Source organism: Misgurnus anguillicaudatus, chromosome 16 (assembly GCF_027580225.2).
Source record: "Misgurnus anguillicaudatus chromosome 16, ASM2758022v2, whole genome shotgun sequence".
Lineage (NCBI taxonomy): Eukaryota > Metazoa > Chordata > Actinopteri > Cypriniformes > Cobitidae > Misgurnus > Misgurnus anguillicaudatus.
This window is the reverse complement of record NC_073352.2, coordinates 13,686,004-13,713,721: the sequence shown is the minus strand read 5'-3', so window position 1 is coordinate 13,713,721 and position 27,718 is coordinate 13,686,004. Positions and strand designations below refer to the sequence as shown.

At 37.5% G+C, this 27,718-nt stretch overlaps 1 protein-coding gene across 2 annotated transcripts in view; it reads right to left on the bottom strand.

The window, feature by feature from the left end:
• Positions 1-327: 327 nt before the first annotated feature.
• Positions 328-27,718, bottom strand: part of glra1 (glycine receptor, alpha 1) — a 62,045-nt gene continuing 34,654 nt past the window's right edge. For both annotated transcript variants that reach the window (XM_055178919.2, XM_055178921.2), the window contains 4 exons: positions 27,220-27,357; positions 23,317-23,531; positions 17,061-17,207; positions 328-2,241 (listed from right to left, as the gene is read on the bottom strand). In XM_055178919.2, the coding sequence (XP_055034894.1) occupies positions 1,954-2,241; positions 17,061-17,207; positions 23,317-23,531; positions 27,220-27,357 (788 nt within the window). In that variant the 3' untranslated portion in view covers positions 328-1,953. The remainder of the gene's footprint in view (positions 2,242-17,060; positions 17,208-23,316; positions 23,532-27,219; positions 27,358-27,718) is intronic.

Sequence of the window (27,718 nt, the reverse complement as noted above, 5' to 3'; positions counted from 1 at the left end):
AGAGTAAGTACAGCATCTGCGGGCTGTAAATTAAAGTGGCACTTGTTACCCCCTTGTTTCACGTGGTTACAGAGTAAGTACAGCATCTGCGGGCTGTAAATTAAAGTGGCACTTGTTACCCCCTTGTTTCACGTAGTTAAAGAGTAAATACAACATCTGCGGGCTGTAAATTAAAGTGGCACTTGTTACCCCTTTGTTTCCAAAATATTATAAATTGTTCCCTTAAAATTACATGTATGTACTTTAGAAGTACACTATAATTACAGAAACACACGCTGTAAATTCGCTGCACTTCCCCAGCACCCTCCGGGCTGTAAATAAAAAATGTTTTCATTTTTAAACATTACAGATTTTATAAATGAACAAACCGTCAATGTCTGTTTCCAGGACTGAAGTGAAAACAGGAAATTAAATGTCAAAAGCATATTTGTTATAAATATAGGCTGTGACAAAATGACTCTTTGGTTTGAAAAAACAAATGATGTTACGCATGGTACAAACTTGCATATCCTACAGAAAGCATCTATCATCTATCACACAGCCTGTTAAGCCCTGGACACCATGTTCATGTTTTAAATCAGTGGATCTCTTCATACCAGCAGTCAAACGAAACATTACAAAAGTGAAAAATGACATCTATATCATCTGTAGCACAAAAAAGCCTTGCCATGCATAGACAAGTTTCCCAATGCTGTTTTATAGCCATGATCAAGGATGAATAGAGGATTTGAACATACAGGATAAAGTCTTTGTGGGCCCTCGGAATAAAATATCCATATTTACCATGATAAACACTTAAAATAATTGCATATATGATTATTGCATAGAGAAGCCAGATGAAGATGCATTTTAAATTTCATAAACTAAACCTTTGTGCACTTATTAACTTTGCTGCACAACATACATCATATAGTTTGAAAAATCACTGTAATATACATTTGGTTTGAAATATAGTTGTAGTTTTATCATGGCACTGGCTTGTACTGCTTATTTACCAAGCTTATAAAAATAACACTTTCAGCTGTATGAAATCGTATGAGTATCTCTGCTTTTATCCGTGTCCATTTCTGGTGCATTCTGAGTGGGTCGAAATTGCCAAAACATACATATACATAAATATATACTGTATGTGTATATATGTTCCCTTCACACACACCTTAGCAAGGTTGTTTTAGCTTTTAATATTTCAGAGTCCTTTGAAAATGTAAACAGATGAAATATGCAAGTGAGATCTCTCAGTTTTTAGTGTTTTTCATCAACCTGAAAATAAGATATATTGATGTTTGGCACATGAACAAAAAATGAGCACAGATAGAGGAACACATTGACCACAAGTCGAATAAATAATTGTTTTGACTGGCACTCCATTAGTAATTCATATCAGAGTTACACATCGGGACAGTTCTGACAAGTGCTTGTAATACACACATCGAATGCAAATCTGGGTCTACAGGACCCGCCACATTTCCTCCTGTATTTATGGAAGCCCCGAACTGCCTTGCAATCTCAAAATACGTTAAACTTTCAAAGGCGGTCTCATGGAAGTATTATAATTTAAATATATATGATATATATTACACAGCGGTAACGATTCTCCATATTCTCCCAATGCAGTACGTCTTCAAGTTGCAAAAAAGTTTTCCTCCTCTGGGTCGTCGGTTCCGAAGTTTTTAGAGACGTTTTGCAAAAAGTTTCATATTTACTTCAGTCGTTTCGAATTTTTTTTAGTAAATATATTGCCACATTCATATATCATGCATTTTACTGCATTGCTATTGCACAGGTCCGGATTATTCATGGGGGGGCAGGAGAGAAAGAGACGAAAAAATATTCATAAATACCTCTGCCGGGGGCTCATCATCACCGGAAGCAAGTGAGCGCTGCACTGAGATAAAGGCGGGCGCAGAAAGATGGGGAGTGTGAGCGTGGAGACGGGAATATTCGGATCTCTTCTTACTGCTTGTGAACATCCTCGCTGCGTATGATCTTGTAAATGATCCAGTAGAAAATGTTAAAAATGAGGAAGACCAGCGGAAAGGCCACGCGCGACACGGTGTCGATCCGTTTGGCGCGGCTGATGAAGAGCTTGCGCATCTCCTCCACCGTTTTCTCAGGGGGGTTGGCGGAGGTGGGCGCGTTGTTGTTGTTCCCCTTAATGGCCATGCCATCTTTGGCCTGCAGGCACGCCGGGCCCATGCCGTAGGCCGCGAAGCTGAATCGGCCGTCTCCTGCCTCGTCCTCCTGCAACACAGCACAATCGTGGATCTGTCAAGCGTCAACAAGCCTATTATCCACACACTCCACCTTAAACAATGCGGAGAGGTTGGCCTTTAATGCCCTTTTTATTGATCCCTTCAATCCTGTTGGCTTGATCTGCAGCACACATCTTTAATGTGGCACAGCATGATTATGGATTACATGCGCTTATGAGAATTAACTATTGACATATGTTCGCTGGACAGCAGTCAGAGGTCACAATATTTCAGGAGATTAAATGCTGACCTTGCTTGGCAACTTTTGCTTACATGTTCATTTTTGAGATTAAGTCCCATCTTAATATGCTGAGACTGTTGCTTAAAGGAAAACACCACCGTTTGTCAATATTTTACTATTTTCTTACATCAATTTAGAAGAATGAATACATACCTATCTTTTTTCAATGCGTACATTTAATCTTTGTACAGCGCGTTGTGAATGTGTTAGCATTCAGCCTAGCCCCATTCATTCCTTAGGATCCAAACAGGGATTAATTTAGAAGCCACCAAACACTTCCATGTTTTCCCTATTTAAAGGGGGGGGTTAATGGTATTTCAAGCATTCTGACTTATTAACACAGTTATAGAGTTGTTTCCTCATGCTAAACGTAGGCAAAGTGTCAAAAATGCAGTTGGGCGTGTTTCAGAGTATTTCTGTGCCGAATGCACTTCGCCAGGGTTCGTACAAGTTTCGGCTAGTTTTTTTCGATTACGGTTCTAACTGACGTTTCAGGGGTTTTCGATACGTATCACTTCTTTATATGGGCTTTCGCCGGAAAACTTCCCCCGGAAAACCCCGCCCAGCCGTCAGTCAGCGGGAGACGCTAGAGCTTGCTAACAGCTTATCACGCCACTCAGCTTTGTTTAATTTCAAAAGTCAACAATGGCACAACAAGAAGTGTGTTTTTGGATGTAAGGAGAAGACATCCAGCCTTATGGAAACAATGGATATAGTTTATTATCCGGATTAGCAGCGGAGTTTTGCGTGTGTGTTTGATGGTCTGGATTTTCATAACCGGGTCATGACGAGTTACACGTGGTAAGTAAGACTTCTGTCTTATGTTGGAAATAGGCGCGTGTATATTATATAAATGACACGAACATGTAGTGAATCATAAGTTAAAACAGGGTTGTATAGTGTTGCATGACTTGTACTCGCTCCTCCCGTCTTATAACTCCTCCTTCTTCATTTTTTCGTACGTTATCGGAATGATTCGGTAAAGCTAATCTTTCTTTTATAAATCTGATTAAACTAAAGACTCTTCAGAGATATAAAGGATGTCATACTACTCTATAGGTACTCCAGATTAATATCAGAAATGCAGAAACAGCGTGTGTTACGTGAGCTTTAAAGACTGTTACATGAGTAGTTACGAGTAAGTATGGTGACACAAAATTAAACATGGCGATTTTTAAGTGGGTAAAAAATGACAGAACTATATTGAATGGTGGAAGAGCACTTAGTTTGCAGCACTTCGACCTTGGGCGCAGTAATATTGACGGAAGTTTGAGCAAGACGGGGAGTAGTCAGGAGTGATGATGTCGAAGTGCTGCAAACTAAGTGCTCTTCCGCCATACAATTCAAAATTCATCCCTGTTTGGATCCTAAGGAATGAATGGGGCTAGGCTAAATGCTAACACATTCACGACGCGCTGTACAAAGATTAAGTGCACGCATTGAAATAAAGATAGGTATGTATTAATTCATCTAAGTTGAGGTAAGAACATAGTAAAATATTAAAAAACAGTGGTGTTTTCCTTTAAATACATCAACACAATCTCACCCCATTTCGTAACTATTTTACATTTATGCATTGGGGAAATGCTTTTACCAAAGCGACATACAATCTATTCAATGTATACATTAAAGCAATATGTGTGTTCTCGGGGGAAATCAAACCCGTGCTATAATAAGATGTGATCCTGGATCAATATTTTTTTGATGGTCCTGGTCTGAATCAGCGTTTCAATGAAAGAATTACCCCCAACTCAAACCTAACAATTTTTTACCCCTTTAGTTAATGTGAAATAATAAAAAGCCCCTTATCCAATCCTATATCTAAATCTAACAATTCCTCCTGAAAACAACGCGAGGCACACTTAGAGTTTACATTTATTTCAAACAGAAATCTTTTGGATTAGTTTCAAGTAGCCTGGGTTTCCCCATGCTGCCTTGCGCACAAATTTATTCATGCTGCAAGTCTAGCATGGAAACTATGGACCATTTTTTTCCCTAAAAAATAAGGAACAAATCGGAGAATGGGGAGGGGGCAGCAAGACGATGACGATGTCTATGCGACACACCAAAGCAATTTAGCTTATCCAACACGGCAGCAGATGCAAAGTTACTTTTCAATGCAGCCTTAGATAGTGTTATAAGTAAGTTTTGAATGCAAGTTTATTAAAAAAGAGCAACTTTTGGCGTTAAACAATTTTTATATCCAAGAAGGATGTTTGGATATGGAAAGACATGATAGCCACTGAGTTTTATAGGACCAACCTGCTAGTCATTGCCGTCCATTTACCTTATAAATGGTAAGTGGTATTTATTAATATCATATTGTCATTATGCCTGTACTGTGGTTGTCACAGTGCACTAAGTTGTGTTGCTTTTTAATATCAACATACAGCTACCGGTTTAGTTGCATAGCTTTCAGTTGCCTACCCGATAAAAGCTGTTGACGCTTGAATTGATGTCGCTGTACATACGTCATCTGGTATAATTAAAACGATTGGCTGTACAGACGCATTTGATAGACATTCATAGTGCCCAATAAACAGCTCTGGGCATTCGTAAACCACGCCTTAAATACGAGAAAATTAGCCTGTAGTTAGCCAGGCTAAGTTTCAAGTGCGTAGCCAGAACAGGTTTTTTCAGGGGTGGCCATAAGACCCAGTGATTAAATTGGGGTGGCAAAAATCATAATTTCTATGCATTCTACCAAATTTGAAATGACAAATATACACACTTTGCCCAACAGGGGTGGCAAACCTTAAATCAGGGCCACCCCGTAGCTACACCCCGATTAGTTTATTGCAAAATTGGGACAAATAATGAACAGTATCGCTTTTGGAACTTTTTAAATTCATGTAGTATTTTTATAAAAACCAGGGGACCCCCTAATTTATATTTTTGCGCTTTATAGGAGGCCCTTCAATGCTTATAGGAGGTCCGGGACCACCCCAGTCACTCCCCCTCAATTCGAACACTGTATACGACTATGACTGTACAATAATATACACAATACAAAATATACAGCATACGCAGTACCCAACATACAATATGACACAATACAATACAACTCAATAGAGTAAAAGACAACAAATGTTCATTAATGTAAACATTATAAACAACATCGTTTTGCTTCAGTGACAGTGGGGTTGGGGTAGGAATTCATTATTGTGTTTTTCTAATAATCATACATTTCTGTATGATTCACATCGTGCAAATTCATGCAAATCAGCTACCTTGTAAAGCAGCTGCAAATTTCCATGAGATAAGGCAACTCTGCAGTGCTACCAAAATGTTGTTTTGTTTGCTTAACCAATGCTGTGAGTGTGTGATGGGATCCCTTTTTCCAACCAATTGCAAATTATTCGTTTTGCAATTCCATTTGCCGATGCGGGTAGTAAAAAGTGCACGTTTCACCTTTAATGAAAATGGCACCAAAATGACAAGCACATTTCAGCGCATATGGATATTTCCCATTGATTACCAGGGAAGCAAAACAGGATTATTATCTTCATAATGCATGTAGTTTATTTGCAGGTGCAAACCAATGAAGAAAACAAAAGCGCTGGGAAAGGAGCCTAAAAGATCAGCCATTTTCATTGCCAGACTCCATTTTTAGACACTTTGTCCTCTTTCTGTCCTTGTCTTTCAGCTATCCCATTTATAACTTTTAATGTGTGCCGGGATAAATGGAAGATCATACTAGGATATGTATGTGTTTGTGTGTGTATATAGGGGTGATGTTATTCCATAGTCTAGTTTGTATACAACGTTATCTTTGATGCTGGGGTGCTACGACCTTCCCCGTCCTTCAGCTGCAACGGCTCACCATTTGTAAGTATTACGGATGCTCGCCTTTATTTCTGCAGCCATATGATTAATGTGGTAGCTCCAAGACGTGACGTGGAGCTGTAAAGAGAAGCAGGGCTGCGGCAAGCGCAGCGTCCTGCGTCACTTTCCCTCCAGCCCGGCCCTGCCAGATTCATTACCCTCCCTCCCTAATTAAAGCTTTTCCATTACCGCATCAGCCGGCCATGTTCCCAGTCCGACTGTTAGAGGGAAAAAAATAACAGGCTGCCCGCATCCGTGAGCTTTATGGTGGGGCGCAACATTATCGGCATGCATCAGAATGCTGCTCACGCCGGCGTTTGCAAATCAGGGGTGTGGCGTCTGACGCACCATACAGGACCTCTTAGCTCCTTCATCAATCTAAGCACTTAGATGTGATTGATGTTGTTCTGTCTTTTATTGGGACGCGGTGATAAATGACAGAGATTGAAATGGGCCTACTTTATGGTTGTATCTTATATATACGGTATATATTCGAGATGTTTTGCATAGGACGCCTGGTACCGTGATCAGTATATATTTGTGTGAAAGTCATATGCGGGATGATTTGCACCATTTTTTTCTTTACACCCTTGCTGTGTGTACCATTAAAAAGCATTACATTTACATAATGTCTGCTCTTTTATCACCTATGGGTGACTTAGAATGAATATATTATGAGCAGCGTAAAACAAAAGATTCGTGCATTATGCAGATATCCCCAACGGTTGTGTCTTAGACGAATGTATGCTTATAAAATCCCTTTTTCTTTCCCTGTGCCCTCATGAATTCTAATGAGGACCCAACAAATAACATTTGTTCTGTGAAGAATATTAAGCCTTTTAAAATGAAGAAAATTATATTCAGTATTTCTGGCCCTGTTCACCACATGCCATCGTCTATTTAAAACCACTGAAATGATCTGCGCTCAGTCTCTATTTCCTGTGACCTCCAGGATAAAGTTAGAAATGCTGGCTCAAGAGAGAAAATTCAGGACAAGCATTGATTCTTATGGTACCTATTAAATAAAGCGTACTTATAAATAGGTTTGCATCCTTAGCCTGCTGGAGAGTAATTTCATTGCACTAGTAGTTTTGCAACTATAAAGTATAAAATAACATTTTTACATTTTTTGAAGATAATATGAGTGGTATTTGTCCATGCATTATCCCAAAGATTAGTGTTTTCTATGTAGTTGCAAGTTCAGATGTAAAGTAGTGAAGTACTTTTACTTTAACCTCCTAAGACCAGGGGTCTCATTTATAAAACCATACTAAAAATCTACGTACGTACAAAAGCCAAAAATGGCATATGCTAAAAAATATTAAGACTTATAAAATAATGTTCCCTTTATACATCACAGATCACCTGCAAGTGTGTTTACATAAATTTTTCTCATCTCACCCTGCAAGCCCATTTTCCCGTCAAGTTTGTTTTTTTATAGATCACAACATTTGCGTGTGAAATGGCGTATGCACAAAACGGGGCTGGAAACATGCGTACGCCATTTCCCAGGCAAATGTTGTGATCTATAAAAAACAAACTTGACGGGAAAATGGACTTGAAGGGTGGGATATGAGGAAAATTCACACTTACTAAATGAGACCCCTGGTGTGTCAACATACAGAATGTGGACATCACATTTTTTCTTGTTTGCCCCATAATACTTAATTCTGTGTAACTGGAACCTGTTGTACACAAATGTGGATAATTACACTGCTTCATGTTCAAAGCAAAATATTTGGTTATTATATTTATTGGTTCTTCCTAACTTCAAATAGCTGGAAGAAATCTAAAATGCAAGCCAAACCAAAGCTTGGGTCTTAGGGGGTTAATCAAAAACAAAATTTCAAGTATTTTTGTACTTAGTGTTTTTGTTTTGCTTCACTATATTTCAAATTTAATTTAATACTTACTTATAAATAATCTAGTACTTAATTACTTATTTTATTCAAGTAAAGTAACTAAAAGCTTTACTTCATTGTAAATAAGAAAGTACATTTTAAATTAAAGCGATAGATCAACCCAAAAGTTGTTCAAACCTGTATACATTTCTTTGTTCTGCTGAACACAAAGAACGACATTTTAAGCAAAAACCAGTTTTGGGGCACCATTGACTTCCATTGTATTTTTTCCTACTATGGAAGTCATTGGTGCTCAAAAACTGCTTAATAACAAACATTGCTCAAAATATCTTCCTTTGTGTTCAGCAAATAAGTTGTTGCCTATAGGGCAATATTAAGGTGCAACTATTTACATTGCTATAAAAAAAACTTTCTTTTGTGTATTTGTTATAATACAATGTGTTTGTGTGGTTTATGGTTAAAACACATTATTTTCCACATACTGTACATTTTTGTAGCTCTATACACTACTTTCCTCAAATGCATTGATTTTGTACAAAACTCATCGTTCTGAAAAACGATTGCCCACCTACGTTGTGATTGGTCTGAATACCTCTGATGTCAGACGGAAATGTGACGCTCCTTACCATGTTTGAAAGATTCGGTCACAATGCAATGCTAACAGGAGTTAACTTACAGGCTGTGAGTCCGAAGCGGGAGGAATTATGATAATGTCGGTCTTGTCTACATCACCATCACCAATATTAGGAAGTAAACTGTTGCCTACAATCCGTGTGTTTGTTGTAGTCAAAGAAAAGAGATTTATGTTGGAAATGATAACTCGTGTCATTGTTTACTTTGAGGTTTGTACCTTTTGCATATCGTTAACATGTACTAATACACACAGTGCTTTTCTAAGCGGATTTAAAAGAGGAACTATATTTTATGGCGTAATAGCACTTTTGGGAGTACTTTGACTCGCCTGAAAAGTCCGCTCCCCTTCTCACTCTCATAATGGGAGAAGGAGGGTGTTACTGCGCCGAGTCGAAGTACTCTCAAAAGTGCTATTACGCCATAAAATATAGTTCCTCTTTTAAATCCGCTTAGAAAAGCACTACGTTTTATTTTGTACCACCAAACTTGCTCGTATAACTACTCGTCTTAAATAGGAAAAACGTTGATGTGTTTGTTCACTTCTAACTTTATCTCTAAATGGTACAATTGAATGAATGGGGCTAAGCTAAATGCTATCGAAGCGTCGCAGCGCGCTCCAGCGCTTACGTGCACGCACACAGATGATAGAGGGATGTATCAACAGTTCTTAGTTAAGGTAATAACATATTTTAATATTGAAAATGAGTAGACTATTCCTTTAACAATTTCAAAAAGATAAAGAATCTTGTTGTATTTAAAAATGTTATTTGTCATCAAAAATGCACAAAATATATGCAACGTTAAAAATTACGCACAAATAATTCGGGCACTAAAATAGTCAAAGCGCTGGAACTTTCCATCAAATTATTTCAGTTGCCATAACAAAAGTTAAAAATCATTCAATCAAAAACATTAAAACATTTGAAGTTTTCGAAATTAACGCCATTTTATCATGTCATAAACAAAGTTATCTTTTATGTGCGCAGTAGCCTACATCCCAAATGACCTTTTAAAGGTCCAGTGTGGGTTTTTCTCACACCATCTAGTGGTGAGCTAGTGAATTGCAACAAGTCTCAGTTTTGAAACACAAAAAAGAAAAGCTACTGTACAATAGGTGCCACAGTACAAACACGTCTCATTCTGAGACAACGTAGGGACGAAACGTGCTTTGTAGAACAGTTTGTCTGTTTAGGGCTATTTTATCTACCCGCGGTGTAGATAAAAACGGCTCATTCTAAGGTAATAAAAACAATACAGTTTATTATGTAAGGTCTTTATACACCACTGATAATTTAGTTGTGCATATTACATTGCATTTTTGTCAAGAGATCCTTCTAAACCTCCCACATTGCACCTTTAAACTTTTAACAATAAACTAATTAGAAAACCGATATTATTTTACTTTTTTTTTTTCATGTTATATTGTTAAAAAATACATAAGAGGGTGGAGGTCTAACTTTTAAAAATTAATGAGGGGGAAGAAAGTGGACCACTTCCTGGGTTGCTAAAGATTTAACAAGTTCACGTAACACAAAAATTTGTTTTTTAAAACACAAACAGCAATAGCAAGTAGCAATAGCAACAGCCATGCTTACCATGGCAGGCACCTCGAATAAGCAACACATGCACGTATAGGCAATAACAAAAGAAGCAAACGGTACTATTTTGCGCCACATACAATCCAGTGTCAAGTTCACTCGACACATCCGTCTGTATTAAACACTCGAGTAAACTCAGCTCCATCACACCGCATAACTCAAAAACAGTCTCATCGTGCACTTTTATTATCCTACCCGCGCTCAGCCAACCTAAGGACGGCCAGTCAGAGAAGTGAGAAGGCGTCTTACTTATCCCCTCATTCTTATTTACATAGATAATCCCTTTTCGCATCTTACGCGCTTACTGACGGCAGTTGCACTGCTCAGAGCTGAGTGCAGATAGATGGGACAATATCCCGTGAGTGATCCCCTCTGCATCACAATCAGCTTTAACAAGGTGATTACTCTCCATCAATCCACCACTCGCTAATGTGCACTTGTCATTGTTAAGCAAGTCAAAGGCATCTGCAGTCCAGAGGTTGTACGGTTTCATCCAGTTATTAATAAACTCTGCCAATGCACGGAAGGGATTCTGGTAGTTCACTAAGTGTGGCGATACACTGGATTGCTTCCAGAGTTTAATGCTATTAGTTAAAATGCTTTTAAAACAACTCACTTCAAAAGATGAGAGCTCTTGTTCATGCAAATGTGCTTTCGGAACATCTAAACTTTGTTTTTTATGCAAATTTTTTAAAGATACAATTTAAAGTGGACAAAGCTAGACAAGTTAGATGAATTCTTAGGCTTCAGTCCATCTCAGACTCATTCACAGTACATCCACTCATCATCTGATGCATATTGCAGGCTGAACTAGTAAGTCTTGTTGTGGCAGTATGGATGGGTTTCGTTTTTATTATTATGCCTGCAAACAAACAGGGAACTGGACTTCAGATTTGACTGCTTTAAAGGGCACCTTTATACCGCAAAGTAAACAATTACGCGAGTATCGTCTCCAACCTAAATCTCCTTTCTTGGACTACAACAAACACATGGATTGTAGGCAACAGTTTACTTCCTGGGATTGGTGATGTAGACAAGACTGACATTATCATAATTCCTCCTGCTTTTGTCTCACAGCCTGTAAGTTAACTCCTGTTAGCATTGCATTGTGAGCGAATCTTTAAACATGATAAGGAGCGCCACATTTCCGTCTGACATCAGAGGTATTCAGGCCAATCACAACGTGCAGAATAGCTGTCCAAATAAATGCGCTTTTCAAATAAATCCGTGCGTTTCAGGAAGAGAGTGAAATCTGGAGCTACAAAAATGTACTGTATTTGAAAAATAATGTGTTTTTTGAACCATAAACCACACAAAGACATTGTATTATACCAAATACACAAAATAACGTTGTTTTTAGCAATGAAATAGGTGCCCTTTAAGATTTAGGGTAACAAGATACACTCACCAGACACTTTATTAGGCACACCTTGCTAGTACTGTGTTGGACCCCCTTTGCTGCCTTAATTATTCATGGCATAGATTTTACAAGGTCGTGAAAACATTCCTCAGAGATTTTGATCTATATTGACATGATAGCATCACACAGATTTGTCGGCTGCACAGCCATGATGTGAATCTCCCGTTCCACCACATCCCAAAGGTGCTCTTTTGGATTGAGATCTGGTCACTGTGGAGGCCACTTTGTGACACGGTGCATTATCCTGCTGGAAGTAACCATCAAAAGTGGTCATAAAGGGATGGACATGGTCAGCAACTATACTCAGGTAGGCCGTGGCGTTTAAAAACGATGCTCAATTGGTACTAAGGGGCCCAAAGTGTGCCAAGAATATATGAAGAGTTTGGTTCCAAAACGCGATAAACGCCATTTTTGAAAAAATGAGTTACTGCCAAAATCAGTATTATATCAGGTTAGTAGTTAAAATTAAATTCTTAATTTTACGCAAAATCCAATATCCGCCGTGTTATTCTGTCATCTTTTCTCCCTTTTTTCCCAAAATGCGATAAACTCCACTCCTCCTTTTTTACAGAACGCAATAAATCTGCTCCAGAAATTACAGCGCACCTACGGAAGCCGAGAGAGGCCATGCACTATTATTATTTTTGCTTGCTTGTTTTCTCGTGATCACGACTTAATTTCTCGTGATCTCGAGATAACAAAAGTTGTTTTCTCGTGATCTCGACATAACAAAAGTTGTATTCTTGAGATGTGATTAAAGCTTGCGTGTACTCGATAGAACGTGTTGTTTTGTTTGTAAACAGCAAAAGCATATTTTGCTAAATTAGCATGGATGAACAAATGAGATTTTACTTGGATCAGAGATCGCTCAAGCTGAAATAGATTTGTCAATATTTACAATTTTACAGTGGTGAATTTAGGGACCGTCTTTAAGTTACTCAATACACGTTTCTACTTTTAACAGCATTTAAATGGAATGACTGAAAGTCAACAAACAGTCACAAAACCAACGTGTTTATGTGGTTGTCAGCTAATGCACACTTTTTAGATTGTTGATATTTATTTAAATAAACTGTTAAATACTATTGACGATAGAAACGTGTACAGTATTACTTTAGAGATGGTCCCTAAATTCACGAACATGAACGTCCAACTTTATTTATATATTAAGTCTATCTACACATTATTGTGGTAACGGCGAAGACCCCAACTCATATACATTAGCAGTCCACTTCAAAATAGAATAAATATTATGAACAGGAAATTACATTATGACATTTGGATTATCATGGCAGGATAACGAGATCGTTTTCTCGAGATCATGAGAAAATTAAGTCGTGATCACGAGAAAACAACTTTTGTTATCTCGAGATCACGAGAAATTAAGTCATGATCACGAGAAAACAAGCAAGCAAAAATAATAATAGTGCATGTCCTCTCTCGGCTTCCATACAGTCATGCAATGTAAACAAACAATGGCGGCGCGCTGAGTACACAGAGTCCTAGTTTTCCTCATCTACTTTCTACTTCATGATCAACAAACAAAACAAAATTATACTTTAATTGCATTGATAAACCTGTGCTGGTTTTCTGTGACGGGAAAGAAACGTAAGCCATCAACATCTAATAATTTACGTGAGAGGCACTCGGGAGACTGGTGCTTATCTCCCGACAGCATCAAGCTTTTCATGCTAACACATTGACCCCAGGGGATCTTATGAAAACTTTCCATTATTTTACTCAAAGTCAACGAAAATCGAGCAGGACCAAAACATTTGACAGCTGATCGCTGTGAAAAATGTTAAGCGACGACGTCAAGTATAACCGCTGCAATGACAGTGATCTTAATATGACAAAGTAGTGTTTTAATGCCATTAATGTTTATTAACTAAATGAATATAAAATGGCAAAGATGAATGCACATTTGATTGAATAGATTTCTAGCATTTTGAAAAAAACTGTCATGGATTTATTGCATTTTGTGGAAAAAGAATTCGTTTTTATAATAAATCTTTGAAAATCAAGTTATGGATTTGAATTTTTTTATGTTTTTATAACCTAAAGATGCTATGGGAAAGTTTGTAACAGAAAATAGTGGTTTTCATCTTGTCACTTTCTTGGTATAGAAAACACGTTTTCACCAAAATTTGTCAAAATGAATTTGTTGCGTTTTGGAACCAAACTCTTCATATCCCCCACAACATTATCGGCGTTTCACATGGTACGCGGCAAGCGGCCAAATCACCGTCTTTTCTCATGTAGTGGAAGCATATTGTGCAGCATTTAGTGCAAATATGTTTATATTTCACGGTGCCTGCCATAAAGGTGCCGTGTCAGCATAGGGGTGCACGAGCAAGGCATGCGGACCAACTCTGGTTTACTTCTGTAGCCGCCCCCGTTTTGCCACTTTCCGCACGTCCTCTATTGAAAATGAACTAAACACTCTCAGCTGCCGCGTACCGTGTGAAACGGCCATTACACCTCCACCAGTAACTGTACTGTTGATACAAGGCAGGAAGGATCCATGCTTTCATGTTGTTTAGGTCAAATTCGGACCCTACTATCTTAATGTCTTGCCTGAAATCTAGACTTATCAGAGTGGGCGATGTTTTTTCCAATTCCAGTTCCAATTTTGGTGGGCCTGTGCCAATTTTAGCCTCAGTTTCTCGTTCTTAGCTGACGGGAGTGGCACCCGATGTGGTCTTCTGCTGCTGTAGCTCATCTGCTTCAAGGTTCAATATGTTGTGCGTTCAGAGATGATATTCTGCATGCCTTAGTATTGGTTAAGTGGTATTGGTTAAACCTTGTTAAGTGGTTTTGAGTTACTCTTGCCTTTTAATTCGTTTTCAATATTTTTCACTCTTTGAGGATGCATGACCAATTCATATTCAGAATGTAATTCGGTAAAAATGTACTGCACCTGCTGATAGCTTGGTAGATTTGCACATGCTGTCTGGCTTGTTTCAACACCTGATTCACCAAATAAATGACTTTCCTTACGGTACACAGTGCAAATATCTTTCCAGACATTTCTAAATGTTGGAATAGGACACATCCGATTACTGCAATACCGAAACTGTGCTCCATCACTGCAATTTATGCACCTGAAGCGACTCCTTAAAGGGGCCATGGCATGAAATTCTGACTTTTTCAATGTTTAAGTGCTATAATTGGGTGCTTCTATCAACCTAGAAAATGTGAAAAAGACCCGGCAACTTAGTATTGGTAAATCATTCTCTGCAAGCATGTGAAAAAATAGGTAATTGAAAAATTGAAAATGATGTCTTATTATGATAATACTGTCCCTTATTCTGCACTATCCAACCACAGCACTGCCATTTAGTGCAGAGAGAGGGAGAAAAAATAACTGACAGCACAATTGAGTTTCAATTGCAACAAACCACCATCATTGCGATCAGTGTTTGCATTTCATCAGCTCATTTGCATTTTAAAGGACACACCCAAAATGGCACATTTGTGCTCACACCTAAAGTAAATTTTAACTTGTTATAATAAATTATCTATATGGTATTTTGAGCTAAAACTTCACTTGTGCACTCTGGGAACACCAAAGATTTTTTTTACATCTTATTAAAAAAAGTCTTGTGACATGGCCCCTTTAAAATGCGTAAAGTGCGCTCAACTACGCTGCACGTCAGGATATATGCATATCTCATATCATTGATCATCATTTGTGGATATGAATAATTCCTTCCGTCATCACTAGAGAATATACACAAGCATCTCTTTTAAATGAAATCCTTTAGTGTCTGCTTTCTGTAGACAGATATAGAGCAATGTTAATTGTGGCGAGCAAACAGCACCGAGTTTAGTGCATAATGCGCATTCTTTAATAAATCTAAGTCAATTTTGGTGCATTTAGCGTCTGGTTAAAGTGGATTACGGGTGATTAGTGAACGAGAAGCGGGTTTTTGTAGTGAAATGCAGCGTACGAGTGAAATCCTTCAGGACAGCTGTTTCCACAACGTAAAAACAAGATTCCTGTGGGGTCACTGATGAACACAGATCTCAGTCTGTCCAGCAGGGGGAATCCTTATTCTAGCTGAGACACGAGCAGGAGAAGGTCGATAAGCTCCCGTGGTAATGCCGGGGAGTTGTTTTATTGTCTAGTGCAGTGAGGTGACAGCTCCGAGCTGCAGTGCAGAGCGCAGGCACTGACTGATAGCCCCTGTGAGGCAGGATGGAGGGCCGAATGGCGGCCGTGGATCACCGTGGCCGGGGAGTTTCATTAACTGGGCGGTGATAATCATAATGCGGCAAAACTGGAGCTCTGTCACGTATTCAGAAATAAAGTATACATGGTAATATTTTATCATATATGTTCATGTGACATCATCTGGAATGTCACGGTTGGCGGTCGTTGGATGGGCATTCATTTTAAACAGTTCAAATTGTGATTTGTGCCATTGTGCCCTTGGGGCTCGAATGGTGGCAGGTTTGCTATCAACCGATGTGTGTCTCTGTGGATTTCCCTGTATGGGGCTAAAGGTACCCGAATAATTTCTAGGCACCTATTACATGCAGCCCAGAGGCAGACTGAGGATTACAACGATAAGACTCTTGGTTTATTTTGAGGTGCATGAACAGATTCGTCTGTGTCTACTAACACTACTCAATCACTTTATATATATATATTTTGTATGGAGAAAAGATCAAAGGCAATGTGTAGTGATAATTTGCAGTTGCTTGTTATAGTTAGTGCTTAACACAGTTAAAGATTTACACAGGTTATGATGTCATAAATGGTGAAAAACACATTTGACATGGTCATGGTTATATTTTACATGTACATTTATTATGTAGGATGATTTTATGCAATAAAAGTTGGTGATTTCACAGGCAAGGTCACATTTTTGGTGTCCACACCACCAGCTCCTGTTTCACTTTTTTCATTTTCCAGCAGGTGTGCTTTGAAATGTAGGTTATGATGTAATGTTTCTGTGGGATTTTCATTCGCAAAATTCGCAAACCAGCAATACAGCATAGCCAAAAGCCAATTTGACAAAACCTTGGGTTTGCTTATTGAATGTGGCGCTGCGCCATTTTCATCAGACACTGCCGCTCAGTGCCCAGATGAAATATTAACTCTCTGTGTGTTTTGTAACTCTGAATGCAAACATCGACTGTTTGAATCCTTAACCAAGTGAATATTTAGCAGAACCGAATGTAAAGTCTACTCGGCTTAGAGATCATGACTGCAGGGTTCACCTTAAGATGTCTTCTTCTTCTCTGGAAGCGCAGCAGCTCTTTGTGTTGGCGTGCGATGAAGTTGACAGCGGCGTACTCCAGCAGGGCGGAGAAGACGAAGAGTAGGCAGACGGCCATCCAAATGTCAATGGCTTTCACGTAGGACACCTGCAGCAAGGCAAAATCAACAGAGAACAGGCACGAGTGTTAGTCACTGCCAGGCTTAGAGTTCACTCGCTTGGCTCAAGTGCTTAAAACTTTCCAGTTGAGAAAGTTGTAAAATATGCCCATTTTAAGGTACAATAGACAAGAAGCACTTTCATCCAGAATTCAATGAGCTGGAAGCGCTGCTCGGTGCAGCCTGACATAAAGATCAAAATGGTAATACATAAAATATGCAGAATTTAAGAATTAAGGCTTTGCATCAAAGTATTTTTCAGAGCATGGCTGTATGCGGGTCGGTCTCTGCTCATGCTGACATTTGAAGTGTTTTTGGGGCGATGAGTTTAGAGCTTCTTCTTTGGCCTGGAAAAGAGCTCAGCTGAGACTCACTTTATTTGACAAGTCAGTGACCAAAGTAGTGGTGGAGTTTAGGTTGCATTACAGCAGCATGGTTCAGAAAACATTGCTAAAATGAATGGAGCCCACTGGGGTGAGAGTGTGACGACAAAAACTGTTTCTACCTTATAGGAAAAATATAGGGAAAAAATGATTTCTAAAATAAGTTATATTAATGTGGAATAATAGCATTAAAGGGATAGTTCACCCAAACATGAAAATTCTGTCACCATTTACTTCATGTTGCTAAAAAAACATGTATACATTTCTTTGTTTTGATGAAGACGAAGGAAAATATTTTGAGGAATGTTTATTCATGAGCCCCATTTACTTCCATAGCATTATTTTTTCCTACTATGGAAGTGAATGGGGCTCATGATCGGTTTGGTTACAAACATTCCCCCCCCAAAAAACAAAAAAACAATGATATTGTTTTTGACTTTGTGTGTGCCAAATTGATTAGTTTTATCAGTGATTTTAAGGTATGGATACGGTAATTTTTGTAGTAATTTGGTATTTTTCCCAAAATTAACTTTGCTAAATTCACACAGGTGTAGTTCTGTCATGTTTTGTCAGATTCCAACAAATTATACATTGTTTTAAAGTTTTTTCGTAGAGAATGTCAAAATATAAACAAATATAAAAACATTTGCTCATTCCGACTCAATTTGCCAGCATGGGTCCCACATGATGCAGCAGAAAACAGAAATGGAGAAGAAAAAAAAGGTCTTCTGAAAGTAAAATTCATATACAAAACAATGGCTGATGGTTCTGTCGAAAATGTAAACAGACTGGTGTAAACACATTTGCATAAAGCATCTATATTTGTCCACTCTCGTGTTGATTCGAGTATTAAAAGCTTGAAAAGTGTTACTTTAGAACAGATAAAAATTTGCGATTAATATGCAATTAATCGCGAGTTAACTCATGACATTGTTGTAACACGGACTGTTTACATTGTTGCACAAGGTTGAGCATTTTGTTTTATTTTTTTCACGCTGCCAAAAGACGATCTCCCGCAAATTATTGGAAATGTATAATGTTTTTCCAGAGAGATATTGATGAACGAGTGTTTTGGTGACATGTAAGTCAATTTTTTCATCATATGTTTTTTTTTGGTTTTTAAGTTGGGTGTGTAAGATACCAAATTCAATGCTATGTCATCTTAATCAGTGTCTTGTTGACTAAAACATAGCAACGTTTTGAAATATGTCTGCAGCTCTTAGCAACTTTTTTGGTGGGCTTGAAAATATTTTGACTCAGCGGGGTTAATTGTAACGCTGTGTTACAACTAACCCCTCAGCACTTACGGTATGAAACCCGCTAACGTAATTCTTGCCGTTGTTTTAAATAGGATACACACTATGATTGCTGGCTGCCAACAAAATAAATGTGCCTGTCTTATCAAAAATCGTGTGTCAAATTTATTTTTGTTCATATGTTTAATATTGATTGAATAAGGTCACATCAAAGATTGAAATCATAATGAAATGAATGGCTAAAATCAGACTTTTCCGAGAAACTGTAGTATGGTTATTACAGACTGGGTCACATATAAAAAAATGTTTTGTCATAATTGTGCTGCTTTTTCTCATATATTTACATTTGTATCTATTTATAATTGAACTATTGTTAGAAAAGGGCTGGATGAATGAATACAGTGTGGATACCTGTCTATTATAGACAGATATATAAACAATATCCACTTCAAGTATATAGACAAAATAGTATTGAAATATTTGCCTGCACACTTAATTTTAAGCAAGTGTTACAGCTAACCCCCTGCCTGTTACAATTAACCCCACCTATGGGGTAAGTTGTAACGTTTGCACTTCTGTCACATTTGTCCAAGAATGGTAAGTACTAGAAACAAATTTCAAATGGTCATTTGTAGCAGAGATGTGTGTGTTGCTTGTGTAAAAATATAATGAATCAAACTCAAATATTTTTTTAACGATTGAGCCAAAACCAAAAAGCATTAGGTTGTGCCCCGCTCTCCCCTACTTCCAACTCTTTAACTGGGATAGATTATATACTAGCTGAGAGTGAGGCGATAGGGTGGAGGAGGGATGCTGAAAAAAACTGACACGGGACAGAGGTGAGAGACGGCTATATACAAACACATCTTCACGCTGGTTGGTTGGATTACATGACCATACTCCTCCCTAACTTAATTAAAAAACATATAAATAAGTGCTGGGCAAAGATTAATCGAATACAAAATTAAAGTGCCTTTTTGCATAATATATGTGTCTGTGCTGTTTGTAATAATTATGTATATTTAAACACAGACACACACATATATACATTTCAGAACATTTTTTGTTTATATATAATATAGAATATACTATAAACATATAAATAAATATACATACACATGTAAATGTTTCTTAAATACATACATGAATGTGTGTGTATTTATATATACATAATATTAACACAAAGCACACACTCATATCTTATGCAAATAATCACGATTAATCTTTACCCAGCACTAATAAAAATGTATATTATGGTACTGGTGGTCAAACTGACTGCAATTAACCAGGTACATTTTTTTAACACTTTAACGCTGACAGCCCTAATATATTTAATATATTAATGTAAACAGTCTTTGACAGCATCAATACAAATAAGATGAAGACCCACTGCTTATACACACACTACCTTTATATACAGTACAGTTAAACCTTTAATGACATAATGTATTAAAAATTTAATTCATATCTTTATACCTAATAATTCATCCGAGTACCTTTGAGCACCTCTATACCTAAGTCTGAGTTGGGGGTATGTAAATAATAAAATCATAATAAATTGTATTTATCAGCTTCTGGGGGTTTTGTGTTTGTACTGCTGAAAAAAATGAATAGAGAGAAAAGCTTGCCAGAACACACAACGTTAGGCTTGAGTGACCAAACTACATTTCCCATCATTCTCTGTGGCAGCTTGAGAATAAAAAAATACATAAATCATCAATTACACAGCCAATGCCCATCTGCTGCTCTTCATTTTGTAGCAGTAGTACTAAAAAGCTGAAATTGCCCAATGTGTCATTTTAGCACCTGAATGCACATCATGGTGTAACAATGACTTCCACGATCATAAATACGAACTTCCCAGGAGGACTTGATTGCACCTTTATTTAGTGCTCAGAAATTTGGCCCGCAGTCACACAGGAGGTGATGTTATCCCACAATATTAGAAGAATTGTAGAAAACAAAATATGCAGAAATTTTACCAAACCTTTTTTGATGTTTTTGGCTGTATTTGAACCCATCCTTAAAGGCTGGGTGCATGATTTTTGAGAAACGCTTTGGAAAAGGTAGTCGAGCCGAGTACCAAAACAGCAGTAAGGGGCATGTCTACTAACAATTCTATTGGGGTAGGGGCGTGTTTGTTTAGGTGATTTGAAATGTCAACATTGTCTTTCAGAGATCATGTACCCCGCCTTTAAAGATCCCAGCCTTCACACACATGCAGCTTAAATTCATGTTTAACAAGGTTACTGATCATTTCAATCTGAATTGACAGTCTGTGCTTCACATTTCTGGGCCAGATGTTTTGTAAATCTGTCACAATGTGTTTCTGGCTTTGCAAAGATGATGTTATTGAAAGATGGCGCTGTTAAGACCTATATCAGACTTGACAGAAAGCCAACAGCTTGCAGCAAAAAGTTGTTGCTCATCTTACATTTACACTAAAAGAGACAGCAGCAAAATAAATAAATAAAATACAGTACTCCATCAAGTAAACATTTGAAAAGACAACTTACTCCTCTATTACAGATAGCTGATTTATTGGCAACACGTAAAAGATGATCACCATAAGCACGATCTCACATCCCAATCACCCAAAAGTTACGGTTTCATGAGCTGTGTCAAGCTGTCCAGACAAACTTTAATTATGTAAATGTTTACCTCTTTTAACTGTTAAAGGATTAGTCCATTTTCTTAAAAAAAAAAAACAATCCAGATAATTTACTCACCACCATGTCATCCAAAATGTTGATGTCTTTCTATGTTCAGTCGAGAAGAAATTATGTTTTTTGAGGAAAACATTCCAGGATTTTTCTTATTTTAATGGACTTTAATGGACCCCAACACGTAACATGTTAAAATAGCAATTTTAACAGAGTTTTAAAGGAGTCTAAATGATCCCAAACGAGGCATAAGGGTCTTATCTAGGGAAACGATTGTCATTTTTGACAAGAAAAAAAAAATGCACTTTTAAATCACAACTTCTTGTCTATCTCCGGTCCTGTGACGCGCCAGTGCGACCTCACGCAATTCGTCATCACGTCAAGAGGTCACAGATGACGTGAGCGAAACTACGCCCCAATGTTTACAAGTGTGGAGAAAGAGGACTGTTCAGACGTTGTTGTCTGTCGAATGATACAAATTAATGTCTTTGTGTCAGTGTATTGTTTAAATGGTCCGCAAATGTGCGTTTTATATATGTAACACGTGACTTTTCGTCGGCATTACGCAATTATGTGAGGTCGTGCTGGCGCGTCACAGGACCGGAGATAGACGAGAAGTTGCGGTTTAAAAATGCATATTTTTTCTTGTCAAAAATGACTAGCGTTTCGCTAGATAAGACCCTTATGCCTCGTTTGGGATCGTTTAGAGTCCTTTGAAACACCGCTGAAACTGCAATTTTAAACTGCATCAAAACTGTTATGTTGGGGTCCATTTAAGTCCATTAAAATGAGAAAAATCCTGGAATGCCCCCCTCAAAAAACACAATTTCCTCTCGACCGAACACAGAAAGACACCAACATTCTGGACGACATGGTGGTGAGTAAATTATCTGGATTTTTTAAAGAACCCTTTAAATTACATATCCTTAGTGAGTGCGTTTACTTGCACATAATAAGCGAATATCTATTAAAATCGGTTTATTATAGAAACCTTTTTTTTGGCTTGTTAATGCAGAACAATAAACCGAAAGCTATACTGTTGTATCTCTTCTCATGTCTTTTCCAGAACCTGTTAATGTAACACAAGTTTTAAATTTCGCAGTTTCTCAGTCAACAGAGCAGACTTTTATGCGTTACTGTACACTTTCTTCCATTTGTGACATTTATCTTTTACACTCGGAGACGTGCACACATAGACAAAACTGCAAGGAAGCCAGTTAAGACGTTTACATGCAACATAAAAGCAGAAATCTACCTAGCTAAACTCTGCAGGACAGAGTTTGGACACCCCTGCTTTAAGGTTTCTAGATATTAATGCAATCTGAAAGGCATGTCTTGAAAGGTTTAAAGCTGACATTATTGCTATAAATTCATTTCTGTAGGAAGAAAGTAAATGGGATGTTTACTTTCAAAACCCTAATGCTGAGATAATCACAACGAAGCTGTCACCCGAAAAAAATGTGGTGTAGACAGACAAGACATTTATTTTGCACTAGGTAGGACAAAGCAGTTAATATGCTGTATTAAAATATATATGCTGTAGTTACTTTGTGTGTGTGTGTTAGGTTTACCCTAGAGTGATATATTGCTTTTAAAAAGTCGGTAGAAATAGTAAGAGATAATGTTAGTGGGCCACAAATTGTCTGGTTATGATATTATGATGAAGGAGGGTGTAGTACAATATAAATGCAAATCGCAGGCCTGCAGCCCGACATAATGAAACGGCAAAAGAATATTACATACAAAATCAGCTTAATGTAATAAAGGAAGGATTAAAAAACTCAACAACCAACTGACCTTAGGAAGAGAGGCCCTAGATCCTGAACTCTGAGTGGTCATGGTCAGCACAGTAGTGATGCCCAAACCTACACGAGCAGGGGCGGCGTCCATGTTGATCCAGAAAGACACCCAAGACAAAATAACAATCAGGAGACTGGGAATGTACATCTGGATCAGATAATAACCCATCTGTCTCTCCAGGTGGAAACGAGCCTCTATACATGTGAACTTCCCTGAAACAGAAAAAGTACATGGGTTTTATTGTTGCCTGTCTGTGACGTGACAGCACATCTGCGGTGTTTTGTCATTGCAGATTTATTAATATATACCTTATGGTACTTCAATATGAACAGTGTAATGAATATAAATTAAATAAAATAAATACATAAAAGGTAAATACACGTACAAACAGAAGCACTGACACCACAACTCAAACAAAAAGCGCAAACCCTTCATTTGAATTACGATCTCTGCTGATTGCAAACAGCCAAGCGAAAAACAAAAGAGATGCAGCATTAAAAATACTACATCTAATGTCTATTTCTCCCAAGAGACACAAGGGAGTGCAACTGAAGGAGAACAAACTGGACTGAAATGAGGCAGGACTGCAAATCAAAATAGATCGCTGCTAATAAATCTGAAAAAAACGACACTTTAATTTCCCGGTTAATGCTTGACTGGGGAGCGGCAGAGCCTGTGCACTCGGCACTGAGCTGGATGTTCAGTGTTTGTGCTATAAGAACATGTTTACGCCAAGAGAAGCGAAAAGAGAGATAAACAGACACAGTATGAGGATGATGAGAGTTTTAAGGCGTCCCCAGAGTCTTCAATGGATTTCGATGTGCACAATAGTGAGGTCAGAGGTGATGTGCAAAGCAGACACGGCAATGCAATACAATCTGTGTTCAAATGAGATAGCATAGATAACATTGAGTGTTTTGGTTTTATTATCAATCACTATATTTGAACACTGCATGCTACTGAAAGCTTTGCATTCATGATATAGACTTTATTGAAGCTAGGCTGGCACAGCATGTCGCCAGAGGTGGAAAGTAACGAATTACATTTACTCGCCTTACTGTAATTCAGTAGTTCTTTTTGTGTACATCTACTTTTTGAAGTAGTTTTTAAAATCTGTTATTGTCGACAAATTTTTTTTTTTTTAAGTATTGTACTTCACTTAACTTAAATCATATCCGTTGTAAGGTGAAAAGGCGCGCACTAAACTCACAAAAAGAACCGTGGAGTGGACAAGACAGATGCCAGTGATGTAGACCCTGAATTTAATTCTTATGAAAGAAACCCTTGGCCATATTTAAGCGACCACTTTGACTACAAGTGCAAGAAAGGCAATAGCTTTATTATGCAGTGTTAGCTGTGTTTGCCCAAGGTGACTGAACTCGCATCTTACTGTATTAACACATGACATCAAACCTGCGCAAGCATGTTGAGATAAGTTTTTACTGTTCATTTGCATGATGTGTCAATCATTTTGACACCATGCCAACTTAAGAACGTCCTCGAGAATGTGCAGGGTCATTAAATGCAAAGATGAGGGGGGGGGGATAAAAGTCTTACACATCAGGTGCCTAGATCAGGAAAACTAGATCGAAGACGATAAACGTGTAAAGAATAAAAGTATATAGTCATGGCACTTATCTCATATGTTCAGTATGCTAATTCTGTATATATAGTTGAATAAAATAATGCATGTTACGAGCAATAAATCAATTACAGCCTTACTATAGTGATTGTATTTACTAGTTGCTGACCTCATATTTTTGTCTCAAAAGTGCATAACTCACTTGTAAATATCATTAAACAAATCCAAAAATGTTTCTTAGTTATATTTATATATATTTTTTTTACTTTAATTGTAAAGGTGTTCCTTCAATTAAAAACAACTGAAGTCTGAGATATATGTTTCCTTTTTGAACTATACTAGAACCCCCCACCTCACCCCGCTGTAAACAAAAAAAAGGAGTAAAGTTAAAATGACTTACTTTTAGTGGACTTTTACACCAGTAATTATACTTGTACTTAAGTAAAATATTATTAAATTAACGGTACTTTTACTTGAGCAGAATACTCTTTCCATCTATGCATGTCGCTAGCAACAAAAATGGAAATAGTCACTCGATAATCTTTATTGTAACCATCTCATCTTAAGCATGTCATGCTATTAATGGTAACACATGTGACCCTGGACCACAAAACCACATTAACCAGCATGGGTATATTTGTGACAATAGCCAACAAAACACATTTTTTATATGAGTCAAAATTATATATTTTTAATGCAGATTTATCATGATCCATGAAGATATTTTGTACATTCCCTACTGTAAATATATCAAAAACTTATTCATTTTTAGTAATATGTGTTGCTAAGAAATACATTTGGAAAACTTTAAAGGCGATTTTCTCAATATTTAGAGTTTTGCACCCTTAAGCACTATTTGGACAGGATTAGTTTTCCAAACAACGTTTGAGTTTCAACATGTCCCCCACAACGTCTGTGATTTTATGTACAGATTCGGACAGGACTAAAATTTTCAGGCTGCCGCTATTCCAGAGATGGGAGTGTCTGTTTCACGCTTTTGGGCGTTGCAGAAGATCACATGCTCTTGATAAGAGTGTTTGCAATGTTTGATATTTTGCTTTAAATGTAAAATTATTACAGAACATATCATTTATGAATTTAATTTTAACAAATCAAAATAATTTATACAAATCCTACTAAAGTAGCCTATGTGTTTTAAATAAATGGCTGCTTATAATAACCCAGAGAAATGAAGAAATAATGATTAATAAAAATGTATTATCTTTATTAATTAACATTACCATTCCGGAGTTGAACGAAATAAGGTTGAGTTTCTTACCTTATACTGATATTACAGTGGTCAGTCTTAGCAGTGTTTGATATTCGGCTCGTCTTGATTTAATTATTTTATTTTGCCGAATTGAAAAAACATCCATATGAATAAACAGGACTCGGGAAGTACAATATATGCACGTTAATAAGACCTTACGGCAGATCACGTTGGCCAAAAAACGAAAAGAACCACGTTTTCAAAAGATATTGGGGGCAAACACAGACATTTGCATCCAGACGAATGAATTTTTACAGAGGTCATCAGAGAAAAACAGACATGGCCGATTCGGACGGGATTAAAAACAGAGGACCTATGAGAAGCACAATTTTCTCAAAGGTCCCATGTAAAACTAATCCCGTCTAATAAGGGCTTTAGATTGCAGAAATGCAAAGTATTTATTCAGTTTTCAGATGATTTATTAATTCCAAATTTCTGGTTTTGTGGTCCAGTGTTACTGTCAATGACGTTTATTGTCAAACCTGATCCCTGAAATGTAGTGCAGAAATCGTATAGTCTATTATGGTGGTAGCATTATAATGTTTTATCTTTACTTCTGGAGTATGAGATAGATGACCAATCTTGTTTTGTGTCTCGTTACAAAAAATTACACAAAGTTGGAAAGAAGGTGGTTAATGAGAACAAAATTGTAATTTTTTATGATTTTTTTGTAAAAAAAAAAATGCCAATGATAATTATTATTAAAAAAAGAAAAAATCTGCTCCAACTGTCCGTTCTGTTTTGCCGTGCTTCTAATTTCGATCTGAACTAGTCTGGCCTTCAGCATTTTTCCAGTTTATCTGGAGTGTAAAATGTTTTGACTGTTGACGTTGACAGAGCAGATGGTATTTAACTCAATCGAAAGCTCATGAAGAAGAATCAGAAATATGGTCCCTGTCCTTTAGCTAAACCTGTGAACCGAACTAAGTCATTTATAACAGTTTGTGATCGCAGCCATATAAGAGTATTGTGTGTGTGCGTTATCCGCTCAGCTGAACAGACAGAACAGTTTCACAGAGAAAATAACATGAGATTAAATGACACTAACCTGTGTTATAGTGCTTGGTACAATAACGCAAATCCTTCTCTTCTTTCAGTATGAACTGTGGTAACGTCAGTCCATCTGCCACCTGCACAGCTCCTTTTTCATCCCACTCGAATATAAGATCATTCATGGTATAGCCGACTAGTAGAAGAGAGAGGAAACAAAAGACTTTAAAGTGAGGTCAGACGATGCTATTTTAATAAACCATTTTGTTCGCAAGGGACTACATCATTTTCGCTAACAATGTTGACAGGGTGTTGTATAAAAACGTGTTGACAGGGTGTAAAAATCCCCCATCAACAGTTTTTGTTCCAAGACTCATAAAGCAAAATAAGCACAAGACAGGACATTGTTTACAATGGAAAAGTTAAGCATTACAAAACAAAAATATCCTTTAATTTGGCAAATATACAGAAATATAACAGTGGTGTCAGGGACCAGAAGCTTCTCCCTGCTGACTGCTGAATCTACTTGAAGGCTCTCTTAAATCACTATGCTCTTC